At 41.3% G+C, this 23,523-nt stretch overlaps 1 protein-coding gene across 1 annotated transcript in view; it reads left to right on the forward strand.

The window, feature by feature from the left end:
* sez6b (seizure related 6 homolog b) overlaps window positions 1-23,523 on the forward strand; it is a 108,837-nt gene that overhangs the window by 51,563 nt on the left and 33,751 nt on the right. The window contains exons 4-6 of the mRNA XM_041046420.1: window positions 529-718; window positions 18,173-18,358; window positions 20,238-20,406. Of these exons, the coding sequence (XP_040902354.1) occupies window positions 529-718; window positions 18,173-18,358; window positions 20,238-20,406 (545 nt within the window). The remainder of the gene's footprint in view (window positions 1-528; window positions 719-18,172; window positions 18,359-20,237; window positions 20,407-23,523) is intronic.

Consider the following 23,523-nt stretch of genomic DNA (forward strand, 5'->3'; position numbering starts at 1 on the left):
ACACACAGGTCTTTAACCACCGGGGTCAAGGTCACCTTCCAAATCTCTCAGGTCAATAATCTTAACTTCAGCAGAGTGCAGATTTTTCTTTTTCTTCACCAAGAAATTCAAGCAGGTTTAAGTGCAAACAAGCCCTTGAACTTGAGTAATAACATCGCTTCATCGCAACAATAATGGCTGCCACTCTGAATGGATCAACCCTGTGCAAAGCCTTTATACCACTTTTGAAATTACCCAGAATAATGTGGAGAGCTGCTGCTGTAAAGTGTTAGTGAGTTGAGTGCAGTTTTGATGTGAATGTCTGTGACTACAAATACATATAAATGTAAATAGTGAAATTTACATATAATCTGCATATGCATAGATGGGGCTGCCAGTGGGAGGCTCTGTTTATGACCATCTTTCTACTCATTTTTTTTGTTTGTGTATATATACAGTATATAATCTGTAAGATAATCTTGATCTTTTGTTGCTGTGTTTTTTTATATTATGGATAAATGGTTAAATCCCTATGTTGTTTTCTGTCAGGTGATGAATGTGAATCTCTCTGAGGGCGACAAGGTGGTGTTTGAAGATGTGGGCCGTGGGGAGAACACCATGCTGGCCAACGAGTCCATTCTGATGAGGGGGCTGGTGGTGCGAAGCCACAGCAATCAGATCTCCATCCGCTTCCACAGCCCGAGGTCTCAGGCTGGATCAGTCCTGCTCAGATACCAATGTAAGTGTGAATTACAGAACTTATTCCACCTGCACGCTGTTGAAATAGGCATGAGTATGAAACCAGCTCTTGACGAAGAAGCCAACATGATGGATGGACATGAAATTTACAACTCTTTACCATTGTAAAGCTACTTGAGGGGTTGTGGGATTTTCTCATCCAGTCTTCATGTGATTTGTGGCCTTGGAGAAGGCTTTCGACAGTGTCCCCCAGGGGGATCTCGTGGGGGGCACTAGTGCCGTTACTACAAGCCATCTGGTCCTTATTTAACCAGAGTGAGAGCTGTGTTAGTGTGTTTGGGAAGAAGTCACAGGACATCAAGGTAAAACCAGGGAGAAGAGTGTGTCTGGTTTGGGAACCTCAGAACTCATTCGCTGCTTTTTGCAGATGATGTGGTTCTGGTGGCTTGATTGGCCTGTGAACTTGAACATTGTAAAGGGACAGTTTGCAGCTGAGTGTGAAAGTCCTGGAATGAAAATCAGCACCTCCAAACCCGCTAAAGTGGCTGCACTCACCCTTACAGATAGGGTATGGTTCATAAGCCATATCCTGTTTACCACCCTCAAATCATATTCAGATGTTCTGGTTCAACTGGAAAGAATTTGGGATTTGTCAGGTGTATTGTACTGCCTCCTAGAGGTCTGTGTCACCCTGTTCTGCCATGTAGTTAAAATGGTAAACTCGTATTTCCACTATGCAGGACTTGAGCAGAGAGCTTAAAGCAGCTATCAGGTGTTTGGGTTTCATTTAAGCTGCAGAAGGCTCTTAAAAAAAAGGGTATCAAACAGCACAGATGGATGAGGTTTGGCATTTCCCAGAACAGTCAGACGCATTGTTTAAGGACTGTGTCAAAACATTTTAGAAGTGCAAGCAGGAGGCTTCAGCAGGCCTCAGCATGATTACACTGAAAATGACTATGCCAAAGAAGGAAGGAGGGGGAATGTTTTTGTGGGCACGGTGACAGCAGCCGCTTCTGCATGAGATTATGAAGAGAAGTTATGTGTTGTTCTGTGTCACAAACAGCAGGTGACAGTGATTGCGTTCCTGGTCTAAGGGTCACATCTAGGTGAGCTGATGGATGACACAGTGATGGCACACAGCAGCAGGACAGAGTATGCGTACCGTGTACATAAAAACAAGACTGCTTTCAAATGCAAGGGTGTGACTGAATGCAAAAGACACCTGAGTTGTCTCAAAGATACCTTGATAAGCTGGTAAATGGTTCTGTGAATAACCAACCAAAAAGAAGCTTCAGCCAACCAAAAAAGCCCTGATGAAGTGATAGAGACATGCAGTGCAGCCTAATGTTCAAAGGTCCATGGGGAAGTTTTAAAAACTAAAAAGACTTAAAAAGATATTATAAAGGTTCATTTGGATTGGTTTTAAGGCTTAAATGCTGCAGGCAGAACTATGGAAGTTAAAGCTTCCACACCTTGAGCTTTAACTGTCCACAGATACACATTACACCAGAGAAACAGTTCATTTTGTGCTTCACCCTTCAACCCCACTCAGAATCTTGCCTTCCTTCCACTTTATTTTTGTCTAAAACACTGAAACAAAGGTTACTGATCAATACACTCAATATTTTTGGATTGCAATAGCTGAGCAGTGAAGGAGCACATGTGTTGGGAGAGATAGGATTCATCACACTGAGTTGCTGGTGCCACTTATTGTTCCCAGGCAGAGAAAGGAAGGCACAGGCCAGGCAGCAGTGGAGGAGAATGACAGACAGCTACCATGGAGATGTGATTGTATTCATGGTTGAACATGCAATATGTAACTTTTGACATGCACACAACATCCTTCTGGAAATTCAAACCACAGCCCTACCCAATATTCTCCTTATCAGGAAGCCACTACTCAGCTCATATGAAGGCAGACATCATAAATCTCATGGCACAATTTCAGTGTGTGAGGTGATTCACAATATGTGACCCAGAGAAGTCAATTCTCTGTTTTTCCATGGCATTCCCATGGAAAACCATTTTTACCAGACAAAGTAAAACTGTCCCCATTGGTTGTTTGTGCATGCAGCTTATTAAAACCTATAGCTACGGTTTATTGTGACTTGCTGTTTACATTCAAGTGACAAAGCTGTTTAGTGGCTGTAGTTTGCACTAACAACACCATGCCAAATTCCTTGTGTGTTTAATACATGCTGGGGTTTTGCTGCCACAGCCTAAATTAGTTAGGTATAACCTGCAAAGAGAAATTTATTAACAGGTTAACAGGATGTTCATCACCTTTCATGACTGTTGCCCTACGTTTTAGCATTTCACAAACATTTTAATGGTTTTATTCAGGCATCAAAATAAATGTATTTTAATCTATTATCTATGTGTGACAGGAAATGTGACTGAGGTGTGAACAGGCAGCTAGCCTATAATGGTGCTGCAGTGGCTGGAATGGATACCAGCACCAGGTCTTAACAGTCCCTAAATCTCAGAACAAAATAATATGCTTTGAGATTTCTGTAAATGACTTTACTGTATAAACTGAATCTGTCAGAACAGCTTCCCAGTGTCAGAAGAGCACAAGGTCAGTTAACAGTTAAATCCTGGTGTCCCATCAGAGGATTTAAATCATTAATGAAGGTGTCCACGCTGTGCCAGCTGTGTGTAATATTACGCACAGTGTTGGAGAGATGCGAGTGTGTCTCTCTGTGCTATCAAGTCGATCTGACCAAGAGGAAACACACATGGAAGTAACTGACAGAAAGCTCATGCTTCCAACTAACTGCACAATCTTCAAGTGACAGTGCATTTTAATTTATCTTTCTTAAAAATATTTATTTAGCTCCTTGTTGTGCGCCCCTACATTTGTTTTATTTTATTTTATTTTATTTTATTTTATTTTATTTTATTTTATTTTATTTTATTTTATTTTTTACCTGCACTCTCCAGCAGCAGCTCGGAGGAAATCAGGCTATGCTACTAGTCGGGTCACATGTCCTATGTTACAGATTTTCTTTCAGTTGCTAACTCACTTTTCTCTGTAGTGAATTTGCTTTTTCAAAACTCCTCACACGGGTCTCCTCACTTACAGCTCATCACAGAAGTTAATCTCACATCTCACAGAGGAACTGCGCCTGTACTGGGTCAGAGGGTCACCATTACAATATGGAGCACTATTCTTTCTTCATGGTCGTTTCTGAAGTATTTATTTATTTATTATGCATAAAACAAACGGCCACGCACACACTCACACCTCGGGGCAATGTAGAGTTTCAAATTAACTCAATGGGCATGTTTTTTGGGATTGTGGGAGGAAGCCAGAGTACCTGGAGAAAACCCACGCAGGCACAGGGAACCTGGAACCCCCTTGCTGTGAGGCGACAGTGCTAACCACTGCTTCACCGTGCCGCCCTGGTCAAATACATTGATGTTAAATGTTGGCACCAAATACCAGCGACTGACTGCTTAAATTTAAAATCACTGGTGTCAATATCTCTGTTTCAAAACCCCAGGGAACCCTAATCAGAATACAATACAATTGATGTAGATGATATAAAGTGAATTTAAGAGCTGTGTGCTTCAGCTAATGACTTAATTGAAAACACTGATTGTAATCCTCCATCTGACTCTTGCATTACAGCTGTGATGCCAGGATATCAAGCTAAATGTTGAGCGGTGGATGGGCCAGCTCATTCTGTTCCTTAGATAATTATAAACCATTGACATGCTGACAAATTAATTTAAAAGGGCATGTATCTAATATTCTTTTAGTCATTATGAAGATGTAATTGCAACAGGATTCTTCCATTAATTAATTATGGGGGAAGTCAAATAGTTTTTTTTTTTTCCCTGCATTAAATTACTGCCATATCAGAAATTAGCGTGAATCCACAGCACAAGCAAATAGGCGGGCATTCAGTGGAGTCTGTCAAGCGTAAAAGAGACATGGGATGATCTCTTCATTGACAATTACACAGTGTTACGGCTGCAGAGCAAAGAAAACAACAGTGTTTGTGTCACTCAACTAAACTGAGACTCTTTCTTCCAACCTTTACTTTCAGTTTTCAGGGTCAAAACACACAACTAGCATTAGGAACAAAAGGCTGGAATATACGATGAAAGGGACAAAGACGATCTGGCACAGAAAAAAGGGAAGACAAGACTGCACTTGGGGGACAATTAGACACAGGTGGGAGACATTAAGGCCGGGCAGGTAATCACAACAGGCAGGAAACACAGGAGGGAACAAGTTAGTGATTTCAAAATAAGACAGGAACCAAACGTAAAAAAAAAAAAAACACAACGGAACAGAGACAACAGACCTGACTTAAGGACTAGACAGGACAGACATTTAAAAACCCTACATGTAGGGTCCCCCCATGATTAATGTAAGCCAGTATTCACTCTCCTTTCAGCTGTGATTTGACCTCCACAAACTTCTAGAAAAATTCTCTTTGTTTTGAGCACTTATACATGTTTTAGTTTCTTGACCACCTAGCCTCTCCCTTTGCCTGTCTGTCTGACATTTTGGTGGCTGACAGGTAGTGTACAGTGGTCTGCTGCTTCTGGAAACCAGGCTGATGAGAGTGAGAGAGTTTGCAGGCCAGAAAACCACAGGGATGAGTTTTAAGACACTTAAAAGCTCTGTAGAAAGTACTGTTGTTGTTTAGACCTTAGCCCATGCAGGACTCAGGATGTGTCCTCCTACCTATGGCTTCTGTCTGCTAGATCACTTAGGTTACTGAAACAACAGTGCCAGTGAAAATAAAGATCAACAGTAAGATGAGAGGTGACAGCAGTCATGAGGCTGATGTTATTTATAGACTCTCTGTTTTAGCATGTGCTGTGTCAAAGGAAAGATGACAAGTGTGCGAAACTGGCTCGTGTTTAAACCTGAAATCTAGCTCTGTCATAGGCTGACTTCTCCTGAAAGAAATACTGGACTAACAAGGAGTGTGCATTATGCCTAAATACAGAGAGTACTGAGACCTTCACTTTCTTACACTGTATTGTAGATTTAACTGCAACTGGATACTGGATCAATCTAAACTCAATAGATCAAAATGACAAAGTGAACACATTTTTTAGAAACTTATTAAGAATAAAAGATTCTGAATATAAATAAAGTAAATCTCTCAGTTACTTTATTTTGGTCTCTCCACAGATGCTCTTTCGGGTTTAAGTCTGGCCTTTTTGCTGGGCCGCTCAGAGAGAACAGTCAGAGAGACTTGTCCTGAAGTCACTCCAGTGTTATCTAAGCTGTATTCTTCAGGTCATTCTTGTGCTGAAAGGTGAACTGTCGCTGCAGTTTCAGGTTACATGCACTCTGGAGCAGGTTCTCTTCAAGGACCCCTCTGTTTTTGGCTGCATTCATCCTTCACTCACTTCTTACCAGTCTCATTGTTCCTTCTGCTGAGAAGGACACTCACACCCCCACCCCACAGCATGATGCTGCCGCCACCATGCTTGATAGATGTTATGAGCCAGGTGATGAGCAGTGCCGGGCCATAGAGTTTGGAGTTCTGCCCATAGTGTTCAGTTTTTGTCTCATCAGACCGGAGCTGGGAACACTCGAAGCCTTAGAAGTGGCTTTACACACTTACCCTGATCTGTGCCTCGCCACAGTTTTATCACAGAGGTCTACAGAGAGTTTGTTGTATTTCATTTGTTTTGGCTTTTTTCCCATGTCTGACCAGAATCCACAGTGCCATAACAAAGGATCTGCAGACTGTTGTAATTTAGTGTAGACTGGTGGACAAAAAAATGGCAATTTTATCTATTTACTATCAAATCTACAACATAATAAAGCGTGCAAAAAAACTGAAGTCACTGCAGGCAGTTAGAGATGTCACAGTTTAAACTGTTTTGCCTTCATGGTTCAGTTCACACCACAGGCCATGTGTGCTTTATTTTTTCATATAATCTGATTATTTTGGATGAAATTCATCCTTGTCATCATTGTCCTCCATTTCAACTCTGATTCCGACAAGCTGTCATGGCACCAAAATGATCTCTCAGACGAATGATGCATTTCCTTGATCTCTTTAAAAGATGACAAATTTCATCTTAAGCCATCAAGTACAAGTTGAACGTAGGTCTCCTGCCTTGGGATCAGAATTTTGTACCTCACGCCCACGTGGTTCAGACTGGTCTTGCAATGCTTAAACTGTATGCAGCGTTTTCCTGTCCAGAGTTGACTGTACAGTCTCCTCACAGACACACATTTCAAAGCCCAGCACCCCCCCCCCCCCCCCCCCCCCCATTCCAACACGGTAGAGACTATGACATTGTGTGAAATTGAATCTCATCACTGAAGGATATTTCCCACCCACAGTGTCCTGTCCTGTACAAGCCTGTCACACCCAATTATTCTCAATGAGCTTCGATGAGCGAGGCGTAAATGAATCCCCTGTGTCAGTTTCTTTATTGATGTCCAGACATGGAGAAAGATGAATCTATTTTTCATCAGTCCATGTAAAATGCAAGGCTGCTAATAGACCATTTGTCTCTGTTAGCAAAAGGAAATTTCACAGTGCTATAAAACAGAACAACAGCGAGGCCGTCTGGACACAGTGCAGTAAACTGAAGGTTATTTAACTTTATTTAAAATACTGGGACCGATACTTGGGGATGTTTGTAATAGCACTGTTACTTTGTATTATTAGAAAAATCAAATGCATGTAGATAACATAAATGTGTACTAGCATTTAGTAAGAGAAAAAGATTATTTGAATGCTTCTTTAAATGGGAATAAAAAGCAAAATGATACTGCTGTATGAGCACTGCAACAGGACCAAGGGGAGTGTTTTGCTGGAGTGTTTTGTCTAAGAGAAGAGGATAGTTCTACGCTAAATTCTACATATTGGCTAAAGAACCCCAAAAAACATATTTTGAAACAAACTGCCAATTGAATCAAATCCCCCTGGAAATATGAAAGCTCAGTCCAGGGGGTGTTTGCTTCAGAACTTTTTAAAATGCACTCTGATGTTTTGGTGTTTACTTAAAAGACTGCTGCTGTTACCATATCCTGTTGTGTTCAAACCAACATTTGAACACATGCTTTCATTTATTCCTTATGTAAGTTAAAGTGGCTGAAATCAGTATTTTTTATAGTACCACACTGTGACAGAGGTCAGTCATAATGATGAACCTACAGAGAATTATCACCTGAATCTGCGGCTCAGTTTTATGGAGCTCATTGTTTTTCTGTCCAACACACAACTTTATTGTAGTGGTTCACTCTCACTGCTCTCACAGCATCATTTTGTGCCACAGCGGGCGGCTGCTTTTAGCAAAAAGCTCTGAAAACCCACTGTACATTACCTGCTCGAACAGCTGACATCACAAATTCAAGCAGAAGGAAGATCAGGAAAAAAAAAATGATGTGAAAAATAACACAGTACCAGTCCTCTGATTGCATAGCTGCTCTTTTGTCTTGTGGTGGTTCTGAATAGAGAGCTCCTGTAAAGTGACTTTCTTTTTTTTTAGCAGCTTTTAATTTGCTGCAGTACTCTCTATCCTGCTGTGTTGAAGTGGTTCTCATTGTAATATAGTTATTAATGAAATGTTGGTAATAAGACAGAACAAAATTGTCTAATCTCTCTCTCTCTGCCTCCCTGTCTCCCTCACAAACCCAATTTCCTCTCAATCAGCAAGTATAAATTACTTTCAGTGGTCGTTCATTCAAATTTTGCGTTTCATTTCCTTTGCCACATCCCACAATTTACATACATATGTAGGAACATGTTAAAATACAGCTTGCACACAACCCTAAAATGTTTCAGTTTAAAAAAAGGGTTGCAAGTCATTAGCAAATCAACACCAAACGTCCAAAACCCAATGCTAACCTAGAAGGCTTGATGTTGAAGAGCTGGACTAAGCAGACAACATGCTGATAATGTCCTGAATCCTAAAGAAAACAAGTGTTTAAAGTGGAAAAGATTCATCCTGTGAGGAGCAGGAATATTCTCAGTACATCCATGCTCCCCATGAACAGTTTATATTTCCTCTGTATTTTATGCTGATGGTGGCCTGATAGAGAAAAGGGAGGAAAGAAGGTCAAAGAATATATCCACTGCAAATTTTACTTTTACTGGCCATAAGTTTCTGAGATATCTTATCAAGGACCAGAGTAATGATCACTGCAGGATTTTGACCTTGGTCACAGATTCAGCTGACCTGTTGGTGGTGGAGGAAAAGATCAGCAGGTCAGCGAAGAGCATAAAGAATTATTCTCTGGGGGATCGTAAAGATCATCGGAAATTCTCTCTGGCCAGAGTCTTTATTTACATCAACTGCTGAGAACCACAACTTTATTTGAGGCTTACATTAAAGGCAGACCTATATGTCTAATTTTCCATGTTTCATAAATATAGTTCATCGTATTTTAGTGAAAAGTCAAATATTTGTTTGCGTTCTGTTGCCTGATCTGCTCCTGTTTTGATCTGATATTGATGCAAACTCAACCCTTCCTCTATGTTCATGGATACCAGAACAACACAAATCCACCTAGAAATCAGGAGGAGGACACACAGAGGGGGAATGACGAGATGAGGGAAGAGAGCCGCTGATTGCTAATGTTAAAGAGGCCTTTTAAGAGAAGATTCTGCCTCATTCATTAGTTTTTGCACATTTACATTGAAAAATTTTTTTATCCAGTTTTCCTATGTGTTTGTTTTTCACTATTTAGTTTTCTTTATTCTGATTCTGATCGTGAGTCCTCGTGCTCCCTGTCATTACAAATCCCATATGTCCTTTCACTGGCCTATAGAGCAGCTGGCTCAGAGGACGAGCGCTCTGGCTGCTACTGGGTGATTTACCTCTGGGTGGGAGGTCCAGTGCTCCATACCATGTTTGGCTAATTGAAAGACCAACGGCAGGGTGATCTTGCTATAACAACATGTCCATGTCCCACAGCCATAAGCCCCCGCTGAACTGAGCGGCTGCTGCAATAAAGCATAAATAAAAAGGATTGCAGGGGCAGAGGGTGGGTGTGGGGGGGTTGCGCTGTATGTTAGAAGTCGCCTCGTTGGCTCATTGACTCTCAGGGAGCGGGCAAATAAAGAAGAGAGCTGCCTTTTCACTGCAACACAGATTAGACCAGAGTCTGCCGGCAATTTGTTTCTTCCCTCTTTTTTCTATTCGGCTCATCCTGCATCATCTGTGGTCCTCTGCTTTATGTATGATCTCTATGTGGGTGTTTCTGTGCCTTCATCCTCTCTTTCCTGCTGGCTATTTATCATAGTTGATGGCCTCTTGAGGATGGAGAGAAGAGGGGTGCAGCCCCAGTGGATTCTGCTCTGAGCAGTTACTGTAGGTCTTCTCCAGCTTTCTGTTTGTTTTTTGTCTGACATTCTCTCTAACAAGACGGCTCTCCCGGTAGATCTCAGTGAAATTAGGACAATGCTGAAAACGTCTGGAATGCAGTTAAAACAGCATACGAGGAGAGAATCTTTTCTGTTTAAAACCACCTCTGATATAATGCCAGCTCCTCCCTGAATACATCCAGTTGCTCCGTCATTATTAATATGATCATTTTGATGTCATTTGTCAGAGCAGAGAAATTATTCAACTGTAGACCTGGAAGATTTTGTTCAACAGTCAAAAACAGATTGTTAGAACAACACGACATACTCCAGTTTAAAGAGCTGCTAATCGAATGTTGAATCTCATTAGCTACACTGTAGTTTTGATGCACAACCCTAAACCCTGCTCTGATGTCGTCGGCCTGATCTGTAAATACTGTAGGCAACTGTAACAAGCTTATCATGATGCTGTTGTGTTCACAGATTATTTCTGCTGCCCAAAATAAGCTAAAAAAAAAAAAAAACAGTTATGGCAGGTTTAATTTTTAACGATCCAATAAACTGTGCTGCTAAACCACCAAAACACTGGTTTCTGTTCATGTGAATTATGCACTGCAGGATGGTCCACTGATACCTTTCTGATCAAAGATCAAAGATGGAGTGTCCTCCCAAATATTCATTCTCTGAGCAGCATGAATGTGCTCAGTAAATTTAATATCAGTCCTCCAAGTGGATTTTAATATTTCTCATGTGCAGTGGGGAAGTTTGGACTGATAGCAGTTCAGGATCACCAAAATCATGAGGATTTATCCTCTGGAAAGCATGAATACACACACTGAATTTCATGGCAATCTAGTTAGCACAGTGTTTAAATACTACATTGAGTTTCTTTGGATTTTCTAATGTTTCTAATGTCTATAAAGTCTGACATTTTCCTCTGTGACTAAGTGACCTTTTCACACAAATCGCAGCATATGTACTATAAATGAAGCATGTTACACTCAGAAAACGCCTGGGGTCTTATGCCCATAAAATCCGTGACACAGCTGCTCCAGAGCGAAGTCGTGAAACAGAGCTGTGAGACGCATTAATCTCTGCAGACTTTGTCAGCTCCTCACAGTAACGCGAGGCCAGCGGTCAGCTGAAATAAATGCTCCGAGGGACCAAATGAGATTAGAGATGAAGTTTGATCCTCGCAGAGCCATTCCACATGAAAGCCGTATCACAATGTGACCGCAAAATAAATAAATTCAATTTGCATCCGCTAGCTACAGGGGACCATTAAACATCTCAAATTATTGCTCTTCTCCTGTGATCTACACTGTGGCCACGAGGCCTGATTAGATACAGTGGAGGGCAACGTTTCCTCACAGCAGTTGTAGCGAGCCAGCTTATGGCCACTCTGGGGCTTGTGTTGGCTTAGCAGCTCAGGAGCAGCAGAGGAAACTGTAATATATCCTACTGAAGTACAAGCAGTGATAATAAGTGCTGAGCTTTTACAGTTCTAGCTGCAGTAGAATTTCTAATCTGAAACTCAACATACCAAGACAAGAGAAAAAATACATCTTAGTGTTAATAGACTCTGTTCTACTTACCCATGTACTACAGAAATGACCAGGGACCTGTATTTTAGTATATTTCACAGGGTGTTATCTGCTCAGCTCTGTTTATAATAAGGTTATCTTGGCTGCTTGTGTGGCTTACAGTTGTTTCAGTCTTGGGATTTCATTTATGTCACTCAGCGAGTTGCTAATGTCAGTTAATGTCGAAAAAAAAACTGTACATGTGGATCTTATTATTATTGTTTTTATTGTTGTTATTATACATGTCATTTCATCACTTGCCTGTAACAGTCGCTCCTTTAGTTTGCATCAGAACAGAAAGCTGACCTATGGTAAAGTTAAATGTAACGTTAATGATGCATGCATCACACAGGGCCAGTTATTCTTCTGATCAGTGGAATGAAACGTGTTGACTGTGGGTGTTTACAGTTTGAAACATTACTAATATAATCAGCCCTCCTAATATTTGTGAGTGCTCTGTTTGGCTCAGCTACATTATACAGAGGCACACGTCTCCTCTGAGTGTCCAGATGTGGTTAAGGTGTGGTCAAAACTGAAGTTCGTTCGTTTTTCAATATGGACAGACTTACAAGAAGAGCAAAAGAGAATTAGAAAATTTGAAGTCAATTTATTGTGAACAGGTAGAATAGACTTTGGTGCTTAGACCCAGGCAGGAAGTAGATCCCCAGTGGAAGCCGTCCTGTGGATTAGATGTTTCCAATGTGAAGGAAACCCCCCCGGAGCCTTGACACTGGTGGTAATGATAAGGAATGGAGCTTGAGTTTGGGGTGTCTTCTTAAAGGGAGACTTCAGATGGTTTGATTGGAGAGGGCCAGGCATCCACTGTAGAGGTGGTGAAAAGGGGGGAACATCGGTCTCGAATCGCCACGGTGCTGAAATGACAGCTGAGAAAGAGAACACTTTTAAAGTTTGACAGCTTATGAGTGATTGGCTAAAGGTGAGGTTGGATGAAGACAGAAGGAGCTGCTGGGGCTTAGACACAGTGCTTGTTACTTAGAAGGCATGTACAGGGAGATTCGATAAGGAGAGATCCAGTGGAAATGAATAACAAATAAAGAGAGGTTTGGAGTATTAGACTCCATTGATGTGATGGCTCTCCATTAAGCATAACCCCATGAGATGATAGGAGATAGGAGAGGATGCCAAGCAACAGAGTTGTAAAATCCTTTGGAAGTTGTGGTGGTGATGAGGAGGAGGTGTGGGTGGAAGGCCCATGGGTCAGGTATGTGTGATTGACCAGTGGTGGGATTACGAATGGAGGTAATTGGACAGCGTGGGAAAGCAGGCGTGACAGAGAGGACTAGATGAGGAGTGGGTTAACCCATAGAGGAATATGGCAGAACATGAAGAGATCCTCCCTGTTGAACCTGAATCACCACAGCTTCCTAAAACTAAGGATTATTGCCAGACTTCCACACACCCGCCAATCTGCAACACTGCAAATACCTGGTGAGAGGATTGTGGATGACATGACTAACTGAAAACTTCACGACGACGTCAAATGATTCAGTTGTGATAAAAGCTGAAAACTGTAATCAGTTCAGCCTACAGTGTGCAGCCCAGCCTTGTGCTTTACAGGTGGAACTTACATAAGCTACTGCACGAAGCGCCTCATGATCCCTGTCCAGGTGCTGATCCTGCCGAACCTCCCATGATCCAGGAGATGTCTGACTGCCTCGGACACACGGATCAGCAGGATTACTGTTACACTGAGAAGGGATGCAGTCTCAATGGTCAACAAGATGCCTTTTTTTTTTTTTTAACATCAGTGTTAGTTTAAGAAGTTCTGTGATAAATTCCCTTGGTATCGGAGTGTTTTCCTGTTTTTCCTTTGTTTTCCTTTTTATCTTGGTCAGCTCTGTGCTGATAAGAGGCTGTGGGTCATTTACCAGCTTGTGCTGATTTGAATGTGTGCCTGACAGCCAATAGGACTAAGACATACTGACATATTGTGTATTATGACATTAATATTGCCTGTTAATATAACTGCATTCAGTTTCATCTCCAGCATGTCTGACTGTGTAATCAAGGCATCAAATAAGCGGTTTACCTCTGTTTAACTGTTTAGGTGTACAGTAGGTATATTAGAACAGCTGGCTGCTACAGCTGGAAGCAAGACTGATGAGTTGGGGGCAATAAAACCAAAGCAATGAGCCAAAAGAATGAAGGCACAAACACTGAGTGAAACATGCTCCAAATCCAAAAATGCTACAAATAGGAAAACACATACTAACAGGGAAAACACATACCCAAAGAGCTGCTACACCAGAGGTGTAGATTTCCATTTAGATCTCAAATATGTGATCAGCTTATTCAAATAATGCACATGTTTTTGGAGATCAGTCAACACCAGTGGTTGTCTCAGCCGCTCACTGTCTGGTTCCCGAGAGAACCAGCATGTGGAGAACAGTCACCAGACTCCAGACCTTTGGTCATGCACAGCTGGTTCTGGTTCTGTCTGTAGTGTTTTAGTAGTAATTCCACTTGCAGATCAAGTTTGGTCTTCAGGTTTATTGAAGGTCAAACTGACTGCATAATAAATCCATGTGTTATTGGACAGTTGTGCTGCATTTGTGGACATTGGGATTCTCATATGTACAGATATGTCACCACGTTTCAGTAAACAAAAATGGATGAAATGAAGGATCGAAAGGTGTAGTATATGTTAAATTTTACTTAATGTTTTAATATACATTACAGATCAGATATCAAGTGTATCTTATATTTCACTCAATGTCAATTAGACTTTTTTTCTTCAAAAAGCTCAGCTGCTTCTGTCAGCAGGAACTCTGCTGTTCCAACTACAGATAGTCCTACTGTCCCGGGGAAGTGTGGACTCAACAGCCCAGCTGGACTCTAGTGACTGCACATGATGAAATAATCTTTACTCAAAGGTCCATAAATAGACTTTTACAGGGGAAAAAATCCTAATTGACAGCGGGTCTAGTAAAAGGAACACCTGTTAGCCAGTCCATAATGTAATGGCATGCGTTAACTGGCTCGTAATCTCAGGAGCTGGGCAGCAAGAGGCTGAGATGACCCCTGACCTCACCCGGCAGGCGGGTCCTCACATCTTCACAAAAAAAAAACATCAGAGCACCTTTCCAAACACACACCATTTGGATAAACCGTCCACACAGTTCAGATAAGATAAGATATACTTTTATTAGTCCCACAATATAAAGACTCATGATAAGATTTACCAGAAAAATAAATACTATAAACAATATGGCAATATACACAGTGTGAGCAGTATATACAATATTGAACCACGGTACACAGTATGAGCACAGTATAGACAGTATAAACAGCATAGAGAGTGTGAGCAGAAGTGGATTACTTCACAACGCTGTACATATTGAGATTGTTGCACTGTTCAGTCCTGGTATGTATGTTCCTGTTTTTCTTGAAAAGAAAAAACTATCAAAGCTGAATGATGGATTAGGTTAAGGACATAAAGTTTGATGGGCAGGAGAAAAGTATCTGTAATGTAGCTGTTGTTGATACTGCCAAATCAACAGTGAGAGCACTTCCAATGTGCAGCAATTCTTTTTGTCTGTGTTTTCCTTATTTGTCTGTGTTTTTGTGTCTGCGTTTGTGGGTTTGGAGAAGGTTTCCCATAAGGGCCACTGTACTTCTGTGAAAAGTATATATGAAATATGTTTACTACATCCATATAAGTTTGAGCAGATTAGATGCTCATCTTGTGAGTCATTTTCAAAAGGAACCCTGTTGTTAAACTTTAGGTCCACTTATTGCAAGGATCTGACAAGGTTTAACATTTTCATTGCATTTGCTCTGTGAATTGTCAGCTTTTATATTTTGCTACTCTTTTTTTTTTTTTGGAAGACACAAACGGTCCATGTGTTCCACTGGACTCAAGCTGCACAGCCCACTGTAGGTCAGCCTGTACCTCCAGTATGAAAGAAAAAGAAGTAAAAGCAGTGCTTATCAATAACCTTTCATTAAAACCAAAATATGATAAATGACCCAAAGGTCTAAGAAGACAAGACAAAGTGATGTAGCATATAGCAGGCATTTTTCCGCTCCGAGGCAATTTGTCTCTGTGAAAGCTCCCTGTTAGCACCAGTGTTATGATGCCACAATGCTACCGTGATGGCTCTTTTATCTCTTTTCTAGTCTCCAGCGAGCCTGTGAGTTTCATAGTTTTTGGTTGGCCTGGATATTAATAGCTACAGCAGACCATGGTAATGACTAGCTCAGGGAGTGACAGGACGCAGCTCCAGCAGCTGCTGCTACTGTGGCAGCACTAGTCTGGGATGATGCTCTAATGAGAAATACTATAAAGACCAACACTGCTCTTCTTATCTCTGTTTCCGTGGGACACTATAGCGCTGGCATCATCCCTCAGCACTAACAGAGTGTTGAAAGCGGCGGAGGTCATAGGTTGTCATTTATTGGCCTATTTAATCTCCCTACATATTTCCTTGCCGGAGGCACAGCGCTGTCCCCCAGCAGAGAGAATCAATAGCGGCCCTACTGCCAAGCCATCCAAGGGCTAACAATAAAACTAGGACAATTACAGTGAGATGGATCAGAGACTTTAGCAGAAATATATTATTAATATGTTTGGCCCTACACCAGGAGGCTGAAGGAAGACAGATCATTGGCAATAAAAAAGCCAGTTAGTTAACTGCTCACCTGAGAGCCAGCCTGGACATGTTCTCCACACACTGGCAGTGATGTGACAGGCCTTTGAGTAAGTGTGTGTGTGTGTGTGTGGGTGAGTGTAAATGTTACCTCAAAGAAGCAGGTGGGAGCCACATGGGGGACAGTGGTACCCTAAATGTCACTGTGGTGTTGCTGTGGATTTTCCACTGGATATTTGTTTCCACTGTCATTTGACAGTGACAGTCATTTGCAATAATAAGGCTTTATAAATACAGAGAATCCATAATACAGTGGATGAGCTTTGAGCATAACTCCAAAATGCAAAGTATCTGCTATGGATGCTAAATAATGGAATGTGGCTGCCAGAAAAACCCTAATCTGTAGTCAGTGATCAGATGTATTGCAGTTTATTAGAGACCTCCCTGCATTTAACTGTATAACCATGTATGTTCTGAGTATATTTGATCATATTTTAGTTGAAGCCTCCCTGTCCTCAGACTTGTTTTTGTTGGAATAAGCTGTTAATGTAAACTGAAACTCTTCCTCCATGTTTACTTATAGTCTCCATACATTTTGTAGCATGTAAACTCTTTTCTCGATCAGGCTCTCGCTCTGAGTCATGGAGTCAAAATTTTCAAGCAAAGTCAGAACAGTCTCGCTTGTTTCACATGAGACGTTTCTGTATTTCTTTAACTCATCTGTGCTCCTCTCAGTGGTTACAAGCAGCCAGGGCTCCTCTGGAATAAAAAAAAAACAAAAAGCGTGACATTACAAACTCCCATGAACCAATTAGGATTTATCAGTATTTGAAACAGAAAGCGGTGACATTTGCTGTGCTGCTTGGCCACTGCCAATCAAATCAGATCATTACACACCCACACAGTCCTGATGAAGTGTTGGAGTTAATAAATAAAACCAAAAATATATTTTAACTTTGATTTGTTGGTTTTTCGTTCACTATTTTTTTAATATTATACATTTGAAACCGAGTTTTTTTGAGGATGCAATGTAACGTGAAACATGCGTGGAGATGCTTTAACAGTAGCCTTAAAATCGAATAAGTAAAACAGCAACACAGACCAATTTAAATTAATTAGTGCATGGAAACAGTATGTGTGTTGAAAAGAGAGAGTGAGAGCAGCAGAGAGGTGAGTATGACTTGCTTCTATTGTTATACTGATGGAATTAGTGCTGTGGAAAAGAGGATTATACTGAATTTACCATGTGAGTCATTATAGTACAGGTAATGTTACCAAGGCGCGTATTAGAGACGGGGCTGTATTTCTCTGTTTCTTTGCTTATTCTGTGAGACGAGGCCATTATCCAGTGCTCATCTCAGTCTCCTTGATTCTGCTCTTCATCATCCAATTCCTGAAATTTCAGGGGCATAACATCCACTGAGGACACAGGCTCTACTTTGCAAAATGCAGCTTTTCCCCCCACTTCACATTTTCACGGTTGAAATTTGGGCAAATCTCTAAAATTGTGCTGGTAATGCACTCTGAATACCAAGCTCCCCGAATCTGGATGAGTAAATGTGATAAATTGAGACATATCAGGATGCAGTTTTGCTCATTTCCACTTTTACACCTTCTCACTCTAAAAACTTCAGGTTTTGCTATTACCTGGATTTTGGAGAATTTCTTGCACAGACTTCAGCTGCTACATTCACATCCCACTTTCAGCCCTGACCAAAATCATTTATAGCCTAAACAAGACCATTTTATTATTGGAGCCTATTATTGGAGGCTGTATGGAATTTGACAGGAAACTCTTTTCGGTGTGACACGAGTCACTAGCTTTAACTAACTTCACTGAGTCCTCTCAGCCTCTGAAAACAAGCCTCACTTCTTGCTGAAATTTCACTCCTTTTCAGCTCAATCCTCTCTCCCTTTGTGTCTCTCTGTGTTTCTGTCTTCATTTGTTTCAATTTCTGTGTCTCTGACTCGTTCATTTCTTTCTCTACCTGTGTCTCTGCAGTCTTCGTGTTGAGCTGCGTCTTCCCCCAGCGGCCTCTTTATGGTGATGTATCAGTGAGCAGTCTCCATTCTGGTGGGGAGGCTTTCTTCTCCTGTCTGACTGGCTACCAGCTGCAAGGCCCCAGTGTGCTGACCTGCCGCAATGCTAGCACCCCCTACTGGAGTGGCAAGGAACCACACTGCCTAGGTAAGGTCACCACGACCCGGAGGTAAAACAATCAAAGCTGACCCTCTCTATCCACATCCCACAGGCAGGAAGGACGGCAACTAGACACTCTGAGACCGCTTCAAATAATTACAGAAATGTCCCTTTATTTGAATAACTTTTGAGTAACCATTCACAGATCCAGGGCTGTGTAGGAACACTGTATTTTGTTTCAGTGCGCACACAGCGTGGACAGCCAGCGGATAGTGAGGAGATATTTACAGAATATGACAAAAAGTGACCTGGATTAGAATCATTCACCATAGCTTTAAATCTAAAATAATTATCCATATAGTTGTATATAATGCGTTTATTTTTTGGTGTTTAGTCTGATTAAATCCTTGAATTTTGGTGCACTCTATTTCAGTAATAAAGCACTTTGTAACTGTGTTATAGTGCTATATAATTAAAGTTTATTATTAGTAGTTGTAGCAGTAATAGTAATATTCCATTGCTGTGGCATCTTGCATTGTCAGTAAAACGGCCCTTGGAGCCCTGACCTCAGCTTTTGCTAAGACTCAGTGGCTTTTTACTTTCAGTATTAGTTTTCTTACTTTTAGTGTTTCTCTGCTCCAGTAGCTCTGTGCCAGCTTTTCACACCATTCCCATTTTATAAGACTCACAGCCAAGAGTTATCAGTTGGACCTTCTAGTCCCTTTGCATGACAGCCATAGAGACACAGAGACCTGGACTCCCACAGAAATGTGTGGATGATAGATGTTTGTTTTTTTGTTTTTTTTCTCCGAAGAGGGAGGCTGATGAATAATAAGTGACAATTTGACCACTCTTGATTCTGTGTGTGTGTGTGTGTGTGTGTGTGTGTGTGTCAGAGCATAGAGCAGGTATACTGAGGTGTGATTACTGAAGCTGGTGGAGCTGCTGAAACTGCAGGATGCCACTGGGTTTACTCTTCCTGCTCTGCTTTAATTAAGCTTTGTCTGCATGAGTAACCTTGACCTGATCAGTTGGGAAACAACACAAAGAACACACACACACGCACACACACACACACACACATTCAGACACATACAGAACTACTTCCTGCAGTACAGTATGTATACAGTACAGTGGCAGAAGCTGGGTCACCTGTAGGAATTGTTTGCACTTATATTAAAGGCTTGATTTCCTTCCAATGCAGGAGGAAGGATGTGGGTGAACCGATTTCTTCGTCCCTGAAAAAGACCTGTTTTCCAGCACAATTACACAATTTTTCAGTGTTTGCACTTTTTGATGACACTGGTGATGGCACTTTTTTTTTTTTTTTGACCTTGGGCAGTTCAGTGCTGACCTTTGCACTATTCAAGGTTGTTCACTGGACTTTAGCTGCTGAAATGTTAATAAAAGCCGGAAAAATTAAAAAACTTTTGACTGGCAGCGTATTTACACATATATATATGTTCATGTGTATATAGATATAGATTGAATATTACATTATATATTCAACCCTGTTTTATGACCATTTCTCCATGTTTATCCATCATCTTGATAAATTTAATATATTGAAGTTTGATTTTTTTTACACAAATACTGTTGTTTTTTTATTGTTATTTTTTTATTTCAGCAGCTGAAAGGCTTTAAATGTGAACTGTAACATGAAACATCTGTAGGAGGTGCTGAGGTTTATTGACAGAAAAGCACTTGAGCACTTGAGAGGCAGCAGAGTAGAAGCTATTGATTAGTGAATCACAAAAGTTCCTCAGCAGCAAACAGATTACTTCCTGTTTGTCTTTACTGACACCAGAGTTTAACTCAGGCAAATAAGGTTAATCTGTGATCAGGTAAAGTGGGAGGGGGGGTGATCTCAGTGTTGTCTGAATGTGAAAAACCTGCTTCACTTTCGCTTCTCCTCCCTCTCTCTCAGCTGCCTGTGGTGGTTTGATCAGGAACGTCACAGTTGGTCGGATCATCTCTCCTGGTTTTCCCAGCAACTACAGCAACAACCTGACCTGCCACTGGCTGCTCGAGGCTCCCGAGGGCCAAAGACTTCACATTCACTTTGAGAAGGTGGCACTGGCTGAGGATGATGATCGGTAAGCAGGAACATGCAGCTTTTGCATGAGGATGGTGGGACATTATTTTGTCATTTTAATGAGTTTTCAGATTTTACTGACTTTCATTAAAAAATGTAGAGAAAAGCAGAACTCTAAGATCCTGGACATAAAAAACGTGTGTTCTGCTGTCAAAGGACATAATTCAAAGTACAGTTTATAATAAGTAGGCCTTAGAATTAGGAGTTTTTTTCTTTTCTTTCTTTTTTTTGCCTGTCAGGAGACAGGATGCAGTCCCTGAAAACAGGCGTCACTACAGGTGAGCATGGGACATGCTGCTAACCAATCAGATGCTGAAGCTGAGCCAGGTGCTTCAGATCCTTTCCCCACTTGGACTTCACAGATATTTTTAACCCCAACCACTGCCCCATCTCTGGTTTGACCCATATGAACATATTACCTGAGGACTCTTCAGGGTAACAGATGACTGTCAGTGCAGCTCATAGTGGTGACAATTGAGTCATTTTAGCAGCATGGGGCTCTCATAAGAGAGGATTGAAAAAAGAGCCACAGGGGAGAAATTAGCTGAATGATCCATTTTGAATACCAGCCAATAGATGCTCCAGGCTGCTCTTATACTCCTCAGGAAAAGATCAGGAAGACGCAATGATGCGGTATAGAGAATTGGCACATGTGGAAAAGGTGGTGGTGTAATGAGGTCTGTTGGCTTCTCGAAGACAAGAACTTCCTGTTAGCCATCTAGTTTTTTTTTCTTTATATACATACCACTTTAATGACTGTAGTAATAGAAGTTCCAAGTTTGTTGCTTGATCAGATGAACATAAAACAATCAGAATGTCTTTGGTGGATGTAAAGGTAACCCCACAACCTGCATAACAAACCCTCAGATTGGAACATCAGACATTTCTGACAATGTCAATACATGTTCCAGGCTGACTGAAACATCACCCTCTGAGGGTGAAAGAAACTTTTCAAATGTGTCCCCGTGTGTGAGGACGTACTCATCCTCAGGGATAGCGGTGTCACACAGTCTGGATGCCTCCTGCTCATTGATGTAAGTATTGATTTTATCTGGCAAGCAAGTTTCTAAATGCATCCAGACATATTAAGTCATGCAACTCGTCATAATCCTTAACACCTTTGGAGTGACAATGATCAAACAGAGCTTCTCTCTCATGGCCGGATTCAACATACATCTGCTCACCTCAGATGGCAAACGTTACTTACAGCCTTACCTACCTAAGTGCAGGAATCAGACGAATGTTCACATCAAATTTATCTGACTGAGATTTAGACACAGCAAGAGAGGAAGACTGTTTCAGCTCAAACTCCTTCAAATGAAGCTGACTTTCAGTTTCCTCCTCCATCTTCCACATCTCCAATTCATTACTGAGTTCTTCCACTTTTATGTGTAAGCAGCACAATTCAATTTTCAATTTCTAGCTCTGTAATCCAGAGCATTTCACAGCCTGGATTCCCAGCAGGTGAACTCATTTCTGGCATAGCAGGGTCACAATGCAAAGCCCCTTTGTCAGGCAGCTCAGAGCACAACTCAGATTTTATTCACCTGTTTCAGCAAATGTTTAGTCACAGGAGCATCAAAGTGTTTGGTAATAACAATAAAATGCTCTTTTGTACACTTCAAGATTAAACTCCATCATTAAAAGCAAGTATCAAACAAATGCCAACCACAAAAAGTATCAGAGCAACACACCATAGTGTCAAACTACATATTAATTCACACATGGAGAGAGAAAAAGAACCATGTCAGTGTGGGAAAACACATGGAAGAGTCCTCAGATATGTTACAACCTCCCTAAAGAAACAGGCTCAACTGGAAGCAGAAATATAGCCAAGACTGTGAATGCATCAAAAACAGCCAACATTATTTTAAAAATAATAAAATATACTCAAAGTGGCAAAGAAACCAAACAAAAGTGGGTGTAGAGTCCAGCCAAAAGGAACAAAATATGGAGAAGGTACTGACCCAGCCCTGCAATGAGCTACTCGCCCCTCATCCCCCTAAACTGCCTAAAGAAAAATCTAAACTACACTGAAACACAACAAAAACCCATAATTGGAAAACCAACCACCAACACAAACTAAAATCACAAAACCAAAACATGCTGGGTTAAAAAAACAAACAAACAAACAAAAAACGAACTCTGGGAGGAAAAATGTAAGAAAAAAAAAATCCCCACAAACAGAGCAACAGGCCGTCAGGCAAATGTGCATCTCCCACGCTGCTCCTCACGTCCCACTTCTTCTCTCGGGTGATTAATTAATTTCAGGTGCTCCGTTCCTACAGGAAAAAAAAACAGGTAGGGGGAAGGAGAACGCCTGAGGGAGAGAGAGAGAGAGAGAGAGAGAGAGAGAGAGAGAGAAAGAAAAAGGGAGCAAAACACACCCACAAACAGTGTACAACAATGCACGCACAGGGCCACACGGGACAGTTTGATTTATTCTTATAACCAGATCTCGGTATCTTATCTTTATCTTAGTTGTCAGTTCTGTTTCATTGAGTAGTTTTTACACCTCAGTTTCTGGCAGTTCACACAGTCTGGACTAAAGGGGACAGAGATGTATCATTTACTTTTAGTTGTGGTCCGGTTTGCTTTCACTTTTTCCGCTAAGCTTGAAGTGGACAGCTGTGGCACCGGAGGTAGAGTGGGGTGTCCATTAATCACGAGGTTGGGGGTTCAATCCCCATCTGCTCCCTGTGCTCTATAAATACAGCCATTTACCATTTATGAAGTCACATGCACTTTCCATGAAACTCTGGGCAGTTTTAGTGACTGCATCATCAGCACTATACTGACCCACTATGGAGGAGATGGTCCCTGAGAGCAGCCCATTACTGCAGTTCATGTGTTTATGTATCTCATAATACTAATGATGAGCATTGCTAATACACTGTAGACAGCAACTGGACGACATTTTCTTTAAATAGTGACAAAAATAAAAACACTACAAGAAGTAGGCATTTCCCATGGTATTACACAGGCTCAACACGCCTCTGTTTAACCCCTTTTCACTTTCTGATGAATTAAGGAGAATCCCTGCAATCGTTTGCTGGCACGCAATCACGTTACCATGGTTACCAACTGATCTTCAAGCTTATACAGATCAAAAGATCGC

This window comes from Toxotes jaculatrix, chromosome 9 (genome assembly GCF_017976425.1).
Source record: "Toxotes jaculatrix isolate fToxJac2 chromosome 9, fToxJac2.pri, whole genome shotgun sequence".
In the NCBI taxonomy this organism is placed as follows: domain Eukaryota; kingdom Metazoa; phylum Chordata; class Actinopteri; family Toxotidae; genus Toxotes; species Toxotes jaculatrix.